The following is a 17,236-nucleotide window of genomic DNA, read 5'->3' as shown; positions in this document are numbered from 1 at the left end:
CCTTGGAATTAGGGTGAGGACGCCCCCTGGTGGCAAGGAGGTGCTGCGGCCTCGGAGGTGGGAGGAGTTGGGAACCTGGGTCAGGGCAGGCGGCAGCCCGAAGGGATCTGGATTTCTTTATTAACAGACATGAGCACGACCCGTTACAGAAGTTTGTGCTTTCCAAAAAAAAAAAAAAAAAAAAAAAAAAAAAGTTACTGAACGTGAAAAAGGAACCCAAGCAAAGAGGAAGGAGTTGGGGAGGGGCCACCAAAGCCCCTGGGCCCCATCCATAGCCCTGACCTGAACCGCGCCTAGGGCCTCCAGCCTGGGACCTGCCCGGCAGGAGTTGGGGGGGGGGGGGAGCCGAGGGGCCCCAGCTGGGCCTGCTACTTCCTTTGGGCCAGACAGGAAGGGGTCAAAAGAAGGGCGGGGAGGGGGGTCCCAGGGAGCCAGAGCCCACGAGCCATTTATTGCCATGTTTTAAAATTCGTGCAAAATATCTGAAGCCCTGGACAGAGAATACAAAGTGATATTTTTCCAAGAAACATAAAACTAGGAAAAGAGGTGGGGGACATTTTCCCACCAGCGCTCCCCCCACGCCAGGCCCCAAGCAGGGTGAGGCCTCCAACCCGGCCAGCTGAGCAGGGAGGACTAAGAGCTACAATCTGGACCAGGCAAGGAGGGGTGGAATTTGCAACAGCGTCTCAACTACCAACGGGAGGAAAACCAGTCAACTGTACATGTCTCCTATCAACTTTTTAAAAAAAGAGAAAAGCTGTAAAAGTCAGGCCCTGTGGGTAGGGAAGCGGCCAAGTCCCCAGCCAGGGCCGGAATCCGGAGTGGGTGCCAGGCGGAGCTGCTGCGAATGCAGGCACGGCGGGCCGTCTGGCCAGAGGCCGATGCAGGTGGGCGGCCTTGGCAAGGGTAGCCTAGGGCTGGCGCCACCGCTAATCACCACCCTCGAAGCCCTCCTCCTCTTCTGGAACTGGGTCTGCATCCCAGCATGTGATGTCGATTTCTGTGGCGTTAGAAAGGGAGAGGAGTTAGGGACCTAGCAGACCCATGCCTGTGTCCCCAGCCTCTGTGAGCGATGGGTAGTGGTGGGGTGGCTACCCCACACTCAAATCCAGCCCCCGCACCCAAATTCCTCCCCATCATCCAGCCCAGTACTACCTGGAGGCTTGTTGTAGAAAACAGGAGGCGGAGCCTTGGCACAGAGCTCTTCTGATTGGGCAAACTCCTCCTCCTGTGATTGACTGAAGTACCCCTCACTGGCCTGCAGGGGAAAGCATCAGGTCACTTGGCCCCACCCAGCAGGACTGGGGCTGACCTATCAGGCCTGAGCCCGTTTCCCCAGCAACCAATGATTCCATCAGTGGTTGCCAGGGAAACACGGATGCCTGCCTCGGGAACAAAAGCAGAGCCGGCCCAGGGAGGGACGGTAGGATGGACTTCCCCTCAAATAATGTGGGTCACAGAGAAGGGGGTACTGGTGCAAGCATGAGCAATGCAGGGCCAGCACCCTGCTCAGCCCCCACTCCCTCCCATCCCTCCTACCAGGCAGTCCCTGCCGCACCTGGGTCCCCTCCTTCTGGGTGGTCTCGCCATTGGTTAGCAGGTGGGGCTCTGGCTCCTGTTCTTGCTCCAGCTCCTCAAGGGCTGAGGGCAGAGTTGGGGTCTGGGGGGCAGCCAGGGGCTCCCCTTCCACTTCCTCTGGGTCACAGAAGGTGGCTGGCGGCTCAGGCAGCTCATCAAAGTTGAGAAGGGTGGCACAGCCTTCGCCTGCTGGCAGCAGTGGCTCCGGAGCCACCTCATCCAGCAGGGGCACCTCTGCCAGGGTGACCTCAGTACCCGAGGGTGGTGTGGGGGCCCTGGGCTCACCCTGGAGTGTGGAGGCCCCTTCCCCGTTGCCAGGCCATAGGTCAATGAGGCTGGTGGCGGCGGGGGGCACGTTGTTGGCAACAGTGGTGTCAGCAGTGGCAGTGGCAGTTTCAATGGCGTCAGCTGCATCGTGGACCTCTGTGGCGTCGGCTGTGGCAGGCTCCACGGGAGCAGCCAGGACAGCCTGCTCTGCAGCCTCCATGAACATCAAGTCCTCTGCAGGGCTGCCTGGGCCCCCGGGAGGCACCTGTGCCTGAGGGGGCTCCTCCATGGGGCTGGCCCAGGCCTGAGGGGCTGCTGCTCTGGTCTCCTCACTGTCTAGGATTGGGCTGGGCTCCTGGGTCTCTGTCACAGAACAGGCAGAGGAGATATGTAACCAGCTCCCCTCGGGGAGGATGGAGACCCCGCCCATCCACTAAGGAGTGAGGGAGCCAGGGACTTCCATGCAGGTGTCCCACTGCCCCCTTACCCAGTGACCCCAGTGACCCCAGTGACTTTAAGCCCCTTGGCAGCTCTGGGAGGAAGGCCAAGGCCCGATTCCCACTTGAGAGGGCGGGTGCTAAGCTTTAGAGAGGGCAGGTCTGACTGTACACCAGGGCTCCTCCCCACACAGCCGCCTCCAGGGCAGTGCAGTCTTGGTGATGGGTGGCCCAGATCCCTGGAGAACGGTTACCAGGGCAACCTGGGGCTCCCAGCCAGGGACTGATGATGGGAGGCCTGGTGCAGGTAGCATCCCTCTCTCACCTTGGACTGGTGGGGGTGGCGGTGGCAGTGGTGGAGGCTGCGAGGATGTGACCTCATCCAGGGCCCGCTCTATCTGCTCAGCGACAGGGGTGGAGGCGGTGCTGGAGTCAGACGGGCTCCGCGTGGGGATGGGAGTGGGCGCCATCCTCCGGTGGCTGTCCAGGTGGCTGCCTGTGGAACAAACCCCAGGTGGGTCAGTGAGGGCGGGGGAGCGGGGTGAGACAGGATTGTCTACCTGGGGGCCTGGCCAGCACCTCCTCTCTGGAATCTGGTGGGGGCTGGGAGCTCTCCAGCCCCCCCAGGGGCCAGACTACGGCTCCAGACCCTGTAAGCTAGGCCCCTGGGGGCCAGTGCCCCATAAGGCCAGGGGCAAGAGGCAGGCAGTGCCTGCCCTGGGGACAAACACCAGAGATCAGCGGTCAGACTGGGGGAGTGAGGGCGGGGGGCTGCTGGGAAGCGGGGCCCTCCTTACCACCCCCGCCGAGGCCTGGGGCTGCTACCTACATGGGAGGGAGGAAGAGAGGTTTGGGGTGCGGTGACAGGTGATATAGGGAAAGGGAGTCCGTGGAGGGGAGGAGGAGGAAGAGGAGGAGGAGGAAGGCCCACTGTCCGATGCCTTTATGAAAGGGCAGTACGGACGACCTGCCGAGAGAGACAGACAGAGAAAGAGACAGAGGACAAGAGAGGGTCAGTCTCCCCCACCCCTGCCCGAGGCCTCTCCCGCCCCCAGAGGTGGCCATGGATGTCCAAGCTGCCTTCAGCCAGGGGCACACTCAGCCAAGCCAGCCGCAGCCTCATACCAGCCCCAGACACACAGCCAGCCTGGGAGCAGTACAGCAGGGACGGCCTGTGGTGGGACCCCAGCGTGGGGCAAGCACACTCAGACCAGCAGACAGGGCAGGGAAGAGCTTCAGGGGAGGCGGAAGCAGCACAGTGAGAAGCGGAACGGGGACACCTGGGTGCAAGCTCCAGGAGGCTCACTCAGGCCCGGGGCAAGAGCCCAGCCTGCATGCATTCCGGCCTTCTAGGCCAGACCTAATTCACCCCAACCGAGCTGCTCCCCGTGGCCAGCGCTGTGCCTCGGCCCATGCCAGAGCTGCCCCGCAGGCCCTAGCACTCCCCACTGTTCAGCCACAAGCCACTTCACCACCATCCCCGGCCCTTCTTGGGGTCCTGCCACCTGGGAAGTGGTGGGCGGATGCACGCTGGATGAAGGGTCTCGCCTTCTCCAAGGGTTCCTTGGGCAAGGCTTCCCTTCCGAGAAGAGTCCCACAGAGGCTCAGGGCCGTGACCTGAGGAGTGGGGCCGCGTGGGGGTGAGGCCTAGGACTACCTGGTCGATGGTTGAAGGGCGAGGGCACATCACAGCTGCCCGCAGAGGCTGATGCGACTCTTTCCTGCTGCTTGAAGAACTCCCTTGGGTTGTCAGGCCGCTGGGCAATAATAGCCGCTGCCTCCTGAGGGCACGAGGAAAAGGTTGGGGCTGGGCCAGGCAAGCTGAGGTAGCCCTGTCCGCCTCACCTGGCTGGTGCCCCCAGCTCTCACCTCCACCTCCGACTCTGACTTCTTCATGTGGGTCTCTTCCTCCTCATCCCGATGGTCACCCTAGAAACCAAAGGGACAGTGTCTGGTGCACCTACCCCCACAGGGGCTTTTGGCCTTCTTTTTTACTGTATTTTATTTATTTATTTTGTTTTTAAGACAGGTTCTCGCCCTGTCACCCAGGCTGGGAAGCAGTGGTGCAATCACGGCTCACTGCAGCCTCTGCCTCCTGGGCTCAAGCAATCCTCCCACCTCAGCCTCCCGAGTAGCTGGGACTACAGGTGTGCACCACCATGCCCGGCTAATTTTAATTTTTTGGTAGAGATGGGGTCTGCCTATGTTGCCCAGGCTGGTCTCAAACTTCTGGGCTGAGGGGATCCTCCTGCCTTGGCCTCCCAAAGTGTTGGGATGGATTACAGTCATGAGCCACCAGTGCCCGGCCTTCTGGCCTTCTTACAGACCCCATGCTTCTTTTGCAGTCTGGCAGGAAGGGTTTCAGAGGTGGTACCTCTGCCCCGTCAAACCGAGTCACACAGCCCCTCTCTTCCCTCAGGGCCCTCAGCCACCTCATCTCTGACCTGCCAGGCCTCTGGGCACCAGGCTCACTCACTCACTTGCTCATCCCCATATCTAAGCAGGTGCCTAGGGCCATCCAGAAGTGCTCCTTGTTTTGCAGATAACTTCTCGGACCTCCTACCGCAGTGCCGGGGCCACCATGCTCCCAATGTTGCTGCCTGGACCGTGGCATCATGGTCCAGCCTTCCTCACTGCTACCTGCCTTATTTGCTCTCCATAGGCCCTGAAAGGACCTTTCCAAAATGCGGATCAGACCATGATTTTCCTGAGCTTAAAATCCCTCAGGGGTTCCCATGAGCCACAGCAAGCACCGGCTAAATATGACCCACAGATGGCTTTTGTTTTGCTGGTATGATATTTTTAAACCATGTTAATTAGTTGCCACCACTTAAAAACCAGGAACTTTCATACTGAAATCAGGGTCCCTTTTTCTCTTGAGGTGCCAGAGCCCTGGCGACATCACCTGCAAGCCCGGAGCAGCCATCACTGGGGCCTCGCCGCAGCCCCCTTAAGACGGGCGTGTGCCGCCCGCTCACCCCCAGCCCCACCATCGCCTACTGGCTTCACCTGCTCACTGCACATGTTGTTTTGGGTGGGCAGCGCCCGCGCTTGGCCTTCGTCCCCCACCCCTGCCTGACCTAGCCGTCACCTCTCCAACACCTCCCCCTGCCGGCCCCCACCCCAAGGCGCCCACATACGGTGAGATGTAGACATCAAGTCCTCAGCACGACGCAGTCAGTTCCCAGAACAGGCACACCCGTTCCCACCTCCAAGCCTCAGCATGGGAGATTGGCCTCCCTCCCAAATGTCTGCTCCCCACCCCGGGGGCCAGGCCCTCTGGTTTCCAGCCGCAGTGTGGCCACTGCTTCCTGGGGAAGAGGTCCCTGGCTTGTTCAGGTCATTTCCTCCTCTGGGTCCCCACAGGGTGCTCCTGGCTTCCACCACGATGATACCACATCCTAAGTTCCTGTTTCCGGAGGCACCTCCCCCTCCGCTGTGAGCAACGCAGGATGAGGACTGGGGTCTCCGGGTGGCCAGCACAAGGCGGGCGCATGTTTGCTCAACTGTACTCACACACCAAAGGCTTCTTAGTTGGTGTCCCCTGCTGCTCAGGTGGCAGCTTGGGCAGGAGGGGCTGCTAAGGTGGTGAAGTCCCAGGGCCGCTCTGTTTTTTAGCCTATAATCTAAAATTTTAGCTTATGTCAGGGGCACTGGGAGAAGGGCCCTTCGTAGTATCCCACCTCAGGAGAGCTGTCACCTCAACGATAACTTTGTGACCCCCAGAATGAAGTCTAAACTCCTCCTCTGCCCTTGCTCTCCTTTCCCAATCAAATTTCCCCCACTCCTCAGCCCACAGGGTTCCAGGCAGCCTAGGCTCTTCACCTTCCCATGAGCCTATGTCCCACCAGCCTTTGCTGCTCTGCCCACTGCCTGCTGTAATCTCACTTGGTTCCACTGCCTTGTTCAAAGAAAGGACCAGAGGCAGCTACCACAAAGGCTTTTTTTTTTTTCTCTGAGACGGAGTCTCTCACCCAGGCTGGAGTGCAGTGGTGAGATCTCGGCTCATTGCAAGCTCCACCTCCTGGGTTCACGCCATTCTCCTGCCTCAGCCTCCAGAGTAGCTGGGACTACAGGCGCCCACCACCATGCTCGGCTAATTTCTTGTATTTTTTAGTAGAGACGGGGTTTCACCATGTTAGCCAGGATGGTCTCGATCTCCTGACCTCGTGATCCGCCTGCCTTGGCCTCCCAAAGTGCTGGGATTACAGGCGTGAGCCACCGCGCCCGCCCACCACAAAGGCTTTAATAAACTACCAACCACGTGAACAGCACTGAAACAAGTAAGGCCCACAGGGAGGAGACAGATCAACGCACTAACCTAACCACATGGGTCAAAGCCACTGCTGTGCCTAAAGCATTTTCAGATACACGGGAGCTCCCCTGCAGGCCAGGCAAAAAGGGAACTCAGATATGGAACACAATTAGTAACAGGGGAGAGAAAGCAGATAGCTCCTTAAGCCAAGAGAAAGCATCTCACGGTGCTAAATCCCAAAGTCTCTCACACATGCCCTTCCTTAGAGGACTTGTTGAAAGGGTGCCGCACTGACCTGCTAGAATGTCCACTGTCATTCTCACGTGAAGTATACTTGAAGGGCCAGATGGGACTATAAAATAATGGTAAGCTCCTTCAGACTTTACATGAAATGTTGAAAACTGGTGAAAATAAATCAGCTCAGGGGGTTCACAACACTATTCTGCCTACCTGCATGCGTGTATGTTTGAAATGTTAGCATAAAAATAAACTTTATCGAGGCTGGGCGCAGTGCACTTTGGGAGGCCGAGGTGGGAGGATCACCTGAGGTCATGAGTTTGAGACCAGCCTGGCCAACATGGTGAAACCCCGTCTCTACTAAAAATACAAACATTAGCTGGGTGTGGAGCCGCGCACCTGTAATCCCAGCTACTCGGGAGGCCGAGGCAGGAGAATCGCTTGAACCCAGGAGGCGGAGGTTGCAGTGAGCTGAGATGGCGCCATTGCACTCTAGCCTGGGTGACAAGAGTGAGACTTCATCTCAAAAAAAAATAAACAAATAAAAATAAAATAAAAAAAAATAAACTTTATCGGGCAGGGTGCGGTGGCTCACGACTGTAATTCCAGGACTTCGGGAGGCCGAGACAGGCAGATCACGAGGTCAGGAGTTTGAGACCAGCCTGACCAACATGGTGAAACCCTGTCTCTACTAAAAATACAAAAATTAGCTGGGCATGGTGGTGCACACCTGTAATCCCAGCTACTCAGGAGGCTGAGGAAAGAGAATCGCTTGAACCCAGGAGGCAGAGATTGCAGTGAGCTGAGATCGTGCCATTGCACTCCAACCTGGGCGACAGAGCAAGATTCTGTCTCAAAAAAAAAAAATAATAAATAATAAATAAATAAATAAACAAACTTGGCTGGGTGAGGTGGCTCACGCCTATAATTCCAGCACTTCGGGAGGCCGAGGAGGGCGAATCATGAGGCCAAGAGATCGAGACCATCCTGGCCAACATGGTGAAAGCCCGTCTCTACTAAAAATACAATAAATAAATAAATAAATAAATAATAAACTTTATCCACTGGGTGCGGTGGTTCACGCCTGTAATCCCAGCACTTTGTGAGGCCGAGGCGGGTGGATCACCTGAGGTCAGGAGTTCAAGATCAGCTTGGCCAACATGGTGAAACCTCATCTCTACTAAAAATATAAAAATTAGCCAGGCGTGGTGGTGGGCGCCTGTAATCCCAGCTACTTGGGAGGCTGAGGCAGGAAAATCACTTAAACCTGGGAGGCAGGCCAGGTGCAGTGGCTCACGCCTGTAATCCCAGCACTTTGGGTGGCCGAGGTGGGCGGATCACGAGGTCAGGAGATCGAGACCACCCTGGCTAACATGGTGAAACCCTGTCTCTACTAAAAATACAAAAAATTAGCCGGGCATAGTGGCGGGCACCTGTAGTTCCAGCTACTTGGAGGCTGAGGCAGGAGAATGGCGTGAACCTGGGAGGCGGAGCTTGCAGTGAGCTGAGATCGCGCCACTGCACTCCAGCCTGGGTGACAGAGCGAGATTCCGTCTCAAAAAAATAAAAAAAATAAATAAATTTTAAAAAACCTCACTCTGAAAGAATTAATAAAATGTGGTATATCCATACAATGGAATATGATTCAGCCTTCAAAAAGAAGGAAATTCTGACGCATGCTACAACATGGATGAATCTTAAGGACATCATGCTAAGTGAAATAAGCCACACGCAAGAGGACAAACACTGTGATTCCACTGATAGGCGGTCTCCAGAGTAGTCAACTTCATAGAGACAGAAAGTGGAATGGTGGTTGCCAGGAGCTGGCGAGTGGGGAAGGGCAGAATTTGTGTTTAATGGACAGTGGTGGTGGTTATCCAACAATGTGAATGAATTTAATGCCGCTTAATGAAATGCAGATTTTAAAATGACTGAAATGGTACATTTTATGTATTTTGCCACAGTTAAATACATGTGGCCAGGCGCAGTGGCTCACGTCTGTAATCCCAGCACTTTGGGAGGCTGAGACGGGCGGATCAACTGAGGTCAGGAGTTTAAGACCAGCCTGGCCAACATGGTGAAACCCCGTCTCTACAAAAACACAAAAATTAGCTAGGCATGATGGTGTGTGCCTGTAATCCCAGCTACTCAGGAGGCTGAGGCGGGAGAATCGCTTGAACCTGGGAGATAGAGGTTGCAGTGAGCCAAGATCACGCCATTGCATTCCAGCCTGGGCAACAGAGCGAGACTCCATCTCAAAAAAAAAAAAAATACATGAATCAGCTCATGGAGAAAAGATCTTACCCAGCTTGTTCTCCACCATGTTCTGTATGTGGCAGGTGACAAGTGTGTGTTGAATGAATGACTGAGGCTGGAGCTTACCAGCCACACATCATCCCCACCCCATCCAAGGGCAGATGTGACTGGAGTGACTTAATGCTGCTGCCTGCAGGACTGTCTTGCCTCCTCTCTCTCAGCCTCCTGTGGGTGACTCTGGAGCCCGTTTGAGTCCCCACAGCCCTGCCTCTGCCCATCACAGTCCCAATCCAGATGAGTATCAACCCACCTCCCTTCCTGAACTCAGCCATGCTCAGTCCTGAATGACATTAGCTATTTCCAAAATCCTAAATTCAAAGCATGGAGATGTGACCCTGCTGGGATTCTCAGGGACCAATCCACAGGACCTACGGGCCATTCCCAATGTGTGGAGATTCAGACAGTACCCCTGGAACAAAGGGGCTGCTGCCAAGGAGATGCTGCACACTGGCTACAGATGCTCAGCACTGGCCCAGGCTCACCCATGCCGCCTGCCTCACTCCTGTGGTGGGACCAGGCCTGGTGGCCCCTCAGAGTGCAGGAACAGTGTCTAATCTGCCGAGAGCCCCCAGGGGAGGGGAGGGGGAGCCTGGTCAGTGAGGGTCTGGGTCTAGATGGATTTTCTCTTCCAATCTAGAGCACAAGCTTCTCCAAAGTAGTCTTTTTCCATGGCCAGAGGCCAGAGCCCCAGGTGATGAGGTGCCAGGACTGATGCTCCATGGCACCCTGTGCCCATGCAGCTCCCCAGAACAGCCACCACTGTCCCCGAGCCACTGGTCTCCCCATAAGGCCCAGGAACACAGGGACCATCCTCACTTCCCTGACCCAGAGACCGGGAGCCTTGGCAAAGAACTTACAAAGATAGACTGCTCCTTTAACCGCCTCTTGGCCTCTTCCGCTTCTAAAGTCTGCTGTTTCCTCCTGGAACGATAAGCAGCCAGCACCCGTCAGAGTGCGCCCAGGGGCCCCTGGAGCGCTCTGGGCGGGCGGGCTCACCTGTGCTCCTCGATCTGCTGCTCCCGCTCCCGGTAGCGCCGCTCACGCTCCTCTTGCTCCTGCCGCTCCTGCTCCATCCGCTCCTGCTCGAACCTGAGCCTCTCATCCAGGGCCTTCTTCCGCTCCTCCTCCTTCCGCAGCTCTTCTTCCTTCTGCGAGCCCCGGTGCAAGCAAGGGTAGGCCCTGAGCCTGGGCGCCTGGACCCTGCCCCTCCAGCCCCTCCCTAACCCAGGGCTGGGGGCGGGGCACGTGGCATGGGCCATGCCACTGCAGTGAGGGACTCAGACCTGCCCCATGGGGTCCATGAGGGGCGGCTCAGCCAGGCCAGGCTCAGGGTTCCATACCTTGGCCTGCTCCCAGAACTGCTCTCGGTTAATCCGCTTCATTTCCACAGCTGCATCCGTCTTCTGGTAGGTGGTGCCCTGCAGTGTCGAAGGACCCAGCATAAGCAGGCTGAATGCCCCAGGAGCCCCTGACACCTAAAGGGTGAGGGCTAAGAGGGACCAGGCAGGCCAGACTCGGGCACCAGGCCACGCTGGCAGAGCCCACGGGTGCCAAACACACACTAACCACGGGCTCTGCGTTCTCATCCTCTCGAAGCCGCAGTCGGTGCAGCACAGGGCTGGAGAGCCGCGCCAGCCCGTTAGAGAGCCGCTGCCCGATGGCACCCGCGTCTATGTCTTCCACGCTGCTGGCGTTCACGATCACGTCGACGCCCTTCCGCAAGAAGACGGCAGTGCTCAGGCGGCACCATCCTCCCGCCATCACTACCCCAGCACGCAGACCCTGGTGGCTGTCCCCACCCCCAAGAGCCCTGGCCCCTGACACACACCTGGAAGAACTCAGCCACCTTAGCCACATGGCTGGCACAAGCGCACTTGCGGGCATCAGGCACATCTTCGCCCACCTGCAAAGTACCCAGCAAAGAGGGGGTCAGGAAAAGACAAGGGGGGCCCTGCATGATAGGGTGCATCTTCCCCGGGGTGGGAAGAGGGTGGGGTTCCCTCTCCACGGGTGTCAGAGGGCCAACGGGGAGGGCGACTGCTCTGGGCCCTCAGCCCCCTTCCCCCTTCCCCAGACCCGGCTGCATACCCAGTTTATGAGCACGTATTTTGGCAGAGCAGCTTGGGAGTCCTTGACGCTGCAGAAGCCGTACATCACCTTCTGGTTCTCAAAGTGTCCCGAAAGCTCCTGCAAGCCCCCTTCTAGGGTAATCAGCAGAGTGTCAGGTGTCTCTGCCTCCTAAACTCTTCCCAAAAAGAGCCTGGAACTCAAAGCAAAGACTCCTCCAGGCCTCCACAGGCACCCCCAGGGGTCTTCTGGCCTCTGGGATCTGTGGGTCCCAGTTTTGTGTTGGTATGTGTGGGGGTGGGGGTGCACAGGGATGGAGCTTTGCCTATGACTCCTGCAGGGCCTGATTTGAGGTAGGACTGAGAAAGTGTTTGTTCTTCACACTCAGGTCTGATTCTTCACACATCATCATGTCTCACCAGGTGCCAGTGCCCAGAGGCACAATCAAGCCTTCTGGCTCTGGGGAAGGCGGTGAATAGGGCCCTTCCCCCAAAGTGTCCCAGCTATGTGGCTTCAGGTAAGTCACTTTCCCTGTTGGAGGCTCAGCCTCAGAAGTCCAACATTCAACAAGGCTCTGAGATTCCTCCCCACCCTGGGGACACAGGGATGACTGGAGGAAGGACACCCACCAGATCCAGACAAGTGTGGGGCTGCAGGGTGCAGGCAGGGAGGTGGCCTACAGCCAGGTGGAGGGGGAAGAAAACAACCAAGAGGAGGGGGTGGAGAGGAAGGCGAAGGAATGGCTGGAATTCCTACCTCCTGATGCTGCAAGCTTGAGGTCATCGGAGCCATCCTCATATGTGTACAGAGCCCTGGGGAGAGGGAGGGGTGGCTGTCAAACTGTCAGGGCCCAGGCCGCCAATTCTGGGTGGGGACGGCTCTGGGGAGGGAGAGGGACATGGAGGGGGTAGGACAGGAACGGGGAGGGCTCCTGCTGTAGCCATGACAACAGGGCCAGGCATCGGTTCAGGCGGGAGCCCAGCAGGGTGCCGCTGGAGGCCGGGGTCAGGTGGGGCGCAGGCAGTGAGGGGAGAAATTGCTGGCTGGTCGAGCTCAGTGCGCAGCATCCCGGCCCTGGCCCTGGCAGCCTACAACCCAGTGGAGCGGGTGTGTGATGGAGATTCCAAGGCGACGGTTCCTTGGTTACCGTTCCCTGGCTACCACGATCCTCATCCCCCATTGGCTAGTGCCAGGAACTTACCTGGCACGTGCCTTGGTCCCCGCTGCCCCTCCCCCGGGGAAGGAGGAGGAGAAGAGAGAACCTGGTGCTCCCACAGCTCTGGGCATCCCCCGGTAACCATGGCAACCCTGCAATTGGCACACGACTGGCCCACCCCAACTGCATTCTCCTTGAACACAAAGGACCCTGGGGACCCGCCCTCAGCCTCAATCTCCGCCTCTCTGAAATGGGGATGAGGTCACTGCAGTCACTCTCGCCCAGACTCTGGCCCCAGGGTGGTCATGCGTGAGCTCCAGGCCTTCCAGCCCCTAGGCTGCCTCAGTCCTGGCTGAGGCTTCCCGAGACTGCTGGCCCTTCCTTCTGCCTGAGCTCTAACAGAAAGCTGACCCGGCGGCCTTCCTCCTTCCTCCTCCTCCCTAGCTTTGTGTGCCCTGGCTCCTTTTGATAGGCTGTGGTGACAGAGCATCCATTTCATGGAAGGGAAGGCAGAGATGCCTCCTCCATCACCCCATGCAGGCTCAGGCTGAGGACCCTCTGGGAGGGAGGAGAGCTGGGGCCTAGGATGAAGGGCCTTGTCCCTGAGGTTTGAAAGGGCTCTCAACCCCTTCTCCAAACTCCTATTCCCCAGGTGCCAAGGCAGGAGGCTGGGGCTGTGAGGAGGGGAGGCAGAAACGGAGGGCAAGGGGGAAGAGAAAGAGGAGGGGAGAAGCGGAGGGAGAAACAGGGAGAGGACGAAGAAGAGAAAGGAAGAAGTGAAGGGACGAAGGAAACGAAGGCGGGAGGGATGGAAGGGACATCTCAGGAGGTTGCGGCCAGGGCCAAATGGCCTCAGCCCCTCCCCTTCCTGGATTCCCGGCTTCCTACCTCCAGGAAAGAACACAGGTGGGCTGTGGGGCTGGGAGCTCCTGGTCCAACCGTTACCCCCAGCCCCAGCCTGGCCCTGACAGATGCTTCCAGCACAGCTGGCCCACCACCTGTCCTGCTGCCCTAACCCACCACGGGAACAAAGGGCCCTGGGAGAAGCAGGCTCTGTCCCTCTCCATGCACCGATGAGAAACTAATGCAGAGCCCAGGGACCCTAGTTCCTAGAGACTGCTCTAGACATCAAGCCTCCCTCTGAGAGGACCTGTCTTGGCCTGCCCAGGCTCCCTGGGGCGCCTTCCATCCTCAGCCCCTGGCTACCCACCTCCGGCCACCTTCTCCTGCTCCAGCCACAGCCCTCCCCCAGCAGAAACCATACCCCAGTTCAAACCCTCCAGCCTGCCTTTCCACGGGACCGCCCTGTCCACACCACACACTTGGGACACACTGGACGGCTCCCTGACCCAAGCAGGGTTCTGGACAGGGCTCACCCTGGGGCCTCTGCCTATGTGGTTCTCTTCACATGGAAGGCAAGACCTGCTCCTCTACCCCACGCTTATTCCCAGTGGAATCCTTCCGTTCTTCAGAGCCCAGTGCTGGCCCCCAGCAGCCTCCCCTGAGCTGCCCCTCCCAGAGCACCCACCACATCCCAGCAGGAATACAAAGACCAGTGCTTCTCAGACACATCAGAGGCACCCCAAGCCTGGTGGTACAGCAGGTGGAAGCTGGCGAAACCACAGGGAATCAGGATGGGGTAGGCGACCAGGCATCTACACATCTCACCAGCTCCAACTCCTGGAGACAGACACCGCCCCCAACTGTAAGCCTGGTGAAGGCAGGAACGCTGACTCAGTCAATCAGCACATCCTGCTCTCTGGGTCCTGGGGTCCAGCACACCGCATACCAGAAGTATGTGTGATACTGACACCAACTTAAAAGCCATCTAACCAGATAAACTGAACTAGCGTGAGGTGGGAGCTGGAATGTGGCAGTTCCAGAGACCCTGGGGTGAGCTGGGGTGGGGGGTGAGCTGGGGTGGGGGGCTGAGGGCAGGTGGACCCCGCAGGACCATCACTCTCAGGATGGTGGTGCTAGAAAGGCCTTCAGTATCCGAGGTAGTGCTGGGCCCAATCCCTTTTCTTTCCAAGAGGACCAGGAACTTGTGTATGATCACCGTGAGTCATATCACAACCAGGACAACAGTGGCCCTTTCCACCATATAACCTCATTTCCTGGGTCCTCTGCTCCCTGCGCCAGAGTAGTGGTGCACTTCAGAAGCCCTGCCACCGAGGAGTGAACTCCCCCCAACCACCTCTCCCCATTGGAGGCAAGGTAAGGGTGGGGACACAGGCAGCAATTTACCCGACACCCCTCCCTCTGGACCTACGTGCAGGGTCTGCCTCTGAGTCTTCAGACCTCACTGTACCCCTGGTTCCATGCTGGGCACTGGGGTATTCATATTCTCTTGTGTAGAAAGTGATCCTCACACCCCTTTTTCAAAATGTTATCAGGCCCTTAGTGAACGAATGTGTGCATGTGCAAGGGTACATGTGTGCATCTGTGTGTGTCCCACACACAACCCAGATGGGGGCTGACGCACACCAGTGATGAATAACTCGCTTTGGCCACATGGATGCTGCTGGGGTGGGTGGGGACAGGCCTCTGTTGAGCAGGATGTGGGGCAGCAGGGGTTGTGTGGCCCTGGCAATAGGCCACCAGAGCTCTGCTTTTAGGAGAAAATGGAGTGCTGGTAGACAACACCCCTCCAGACTGGAGAGCAAAGGAGGTGTTCTGGGGTGAGCTGTGCCTCTCCCCAAGCAGGGCCTTATCCCAAAGCCAGCTCCTTCACCAGGCCAAGCCGGCCACTTGCCCAGAGCTCCTCCCATGATCTCAGCCCCCCTGGGGCAGGGCTGGGACAATGGGTGGGCCGCCTGCCTGCTGAGCCTGTGCCGGCCTCTCCTGTGACTGACCTGCAGGACACGAGAGCTCTCGCGTCCACCCCTCCAGGCCTGGCTGCTGGCCAGTGCTGCAGTACCATGCCATGATTGCCCAGCTATCTCATCCTCTCCTCCAGGAGCCCCCAGGTCAGAGTCCCCACCTGGCTGCCCTCCCAGTGTGTGGGTGAGGCCAGCCCAAGCGGGGTCCCTCAGACCCGCCCTCCTCTTTGCCTCAGTTTCCTCAAGAAGAACCTGTTCCCATCTGCCAGCAGGGAGAAGAGGCCTAGGAACCAGATGGGCACCTTCCCTAGAAGAAGAGTATTACGGGGGGAAAAGGATTCCAGCATGGGGCAGTGACGAACCCCTCGGTTTCCTTTTTCCGCCACCCTGGGCCGCCAGCCCCAGAGCAGGTGGTCCATCCCCTCCCCCAGCTCAGGGGGAGACAACAGCTGGGGGGCGGGGTGAGGGGCGGCCCAGCTCCTCCCCCATCAGGGACCGAGTGCCCCTTGCCAGGGGCCCGTGGATCTGTTCACCCCTTCAGCCCTCTTCGGGGGCTCCCTCCACACTTGTTCTCCAGAGGGCTTCCTCCCAGGGACCTCAGCTGGCCCCTTAGACAGCTCGGTGCCCCCCAGCCCAGCTGCCTAGTCCCCGCAGTCCCCTTCAGGTAGGGGAGGAGAGCTCACCCCTGCCTCCTCCGCGACCCGCCGCGGTAAGGGAGTCACTTCGCGGTCGCCATGTGGCAGCAAACATCCTTCCACCCCACTCCAGCCCAGGTTTCGGGGGGAGGGCGGCCCACTCCGAGAGGCCCCCGGTGGGCGGGACGCCCGGCCCCCAGCCCGCTCCGCTCCTCCCCCGCCCTCGCTTTCCTTTGTGCTGTGGCCGGGCCGGGCTGAGCCGGGCAGGCAGCGCTGGCTCCGCTAGCTCGGTCCCCGCCCCGTCCCCGCCCGGACCTCGCCCGCTCGAAGGTGGCGAAGGTGCCCTTGGCCGCCCCATGCACACCTGTCCCCCGGGCCCGGGGAGTAGGGTGGGGGATGGGATCCCGCAGGGCCACGCGGTCCCGGGCCCCACATCGGGACCCCGCGCCTCCGGGCCGCGTCCGGCCGCCGCTCCCACCGCGCGCCTGGGGCCGCCTCCGGGCGCTCGGGGCCCGGCAGTGCCCCGCCTGGCCCGCCGGCCCCTCCCCCGGCGCGCACAAAGGCAGCCCCTCCCGGCCCTCCCGGCCCGCTGCACCATTTCGGGGTCCCCCTCCCTTCCCGGCGGCGGGGCGGCGGGGTGGCGGGGCGGGAGAGAAACAAAGGCGCGGCGGCGGCGCGGGGACAAAGGGGCCGGGGGCGGGGGCGGGGGGCTCACCAGTCGGCCGCGCTCTCCTCTCGGATCACCTCCTCGTAAGCCGCCAGCAGCTCCAGGCGGTGGCCGCTGAAGCTGACGCCGGCCATGCTTCGGGCCGGAGCGGGCCGAACGGACAGACGCGCGGACGGACGGGCGGACGGAGGAGGAGGGAGGGAAAGAGGGAGTCGCCGCCGCCGCCTCGGAGCCTCTGCAGCGTCGCGAGCCGAGCGAGCCAGCGGCCGGGGGAGGGGAGCCGGCCGGCGGGGGGCGGGGGGCGCTGGCTCCGCCCGGCTCGCTCGCTCCGCTCGCTCGGTCCTAGCGCCGCCCTGGCCCGGCCCAGGGGGAGGCCCGCCCCCCCTTCCCGGCCTGCCCCGGGCGCCCCCGCGCCCCTCACCCCCCGCCCCTGCGCGCCGCTCCAGGGCCAGCCCCACCCACGTCCCGAACCCTCACCTGCCCCGTCCGTAACCTCGGCGCTAGCCCTCCTTCCAGCCCCGAACCCAGCCCCGTTCCCACCTCCCCCCGCCCACCCCCCCGTCCCAATCCGGTCCCGCCCCACCCATTGCTTCATTGATCTCCATTCCTGGTGCGTCCCACCCCATGTTAAACCCATTTTCATCCCAACCCAGCTCACACACCACCCCACCCCTGGCCCGTCTCCTTTCCCTGAGAGGTCCTTGCCTAGTCTATCCCATCATATCCGCTGCCGTCTGCATCCCACCCTCAAATCCAACCTAGTTCCTTTCCCATCCCAGCTTCGGCCCCGTGCTTAGCA

The 17,236-nt window shown here is 59.6% G+C and overlaps 1 protein-coding gene across 4 annotated transcripts; it reads right to left on the bottom strand.

Annotated features, from left to right (window-relative positions):
- Positions 1–421: 421 nt before the first annotated feature.
- On the bottom strand, positions 422–16,792 carry DBN1 (drebrin 1). 4 transcript variants are annotated; one of them, XM_054487248.2, is made up of 15 exons: positions 16,486–16,776; positions 11,914–11,969; positions 11,179–11,291; positions 10,919–10,993; positions 10,657–10,803; positions 10,431–10,508; positions 10,087–10,238; positions 9,948–10,011; positions 4,152–4,211; positions 3,940–4,063; positions 3,112–3,249; positions 2,608–2,778; positions 1,559–2,208; positions 1,156–1,258; positions 422–1,000 (listed from the first exon to the last, which is right to left on the bottom strand). In XM_054487248.2, the coding sequence occupies exons 1-15, from the start codon at positions 16,569–16,571 to the stop codon at positions 930–932; spliced, it is 2,088 nt and encodes a 695-aa protein (XP_054343223.1). In that variant the 5' UTR covers positions 16,572–16,776; the 3' UTR covers positions 422–929. The 4 variants fall into 4 exon arrangements, with proteins under 4 accessions (XP_054343223.1, XP_054343224.1, XP_054343225.1 ...); XM_054487249.2 differs by lacking the exon at positions 16,486–16,776 and adding an exon at positions 16,135–16,258; XM_054487250.2 differs by lacking the exon at positions 3,112–3,249 and having other exon boundaries at positions 16,486–16,792.
- Between the last annotated feature and the right edge of the window lie 444 nt (positions 16,793–17,236).

The sequence above is a fragment of the Pongo pygmaeus genome, chromosome 4 (assembly GCF_028885625.2).
Source record: "Pongo pygmaeus isolate AG05252 chromosome 4, NHGRI_mPonPyg2-v2.0_pri, whole genome shotgun sequence".
NCBI classification, from domain to species: Eukaryota; Metazoa; Chordata; class Mammalia; order Primates; family Hominidae; genus Pongo; species Pongo pygmaeus.
Note: the sequence above shows the minus strand (reverse complement) of the source record. Positions and strands in the feature narration are given on the sequence as shown.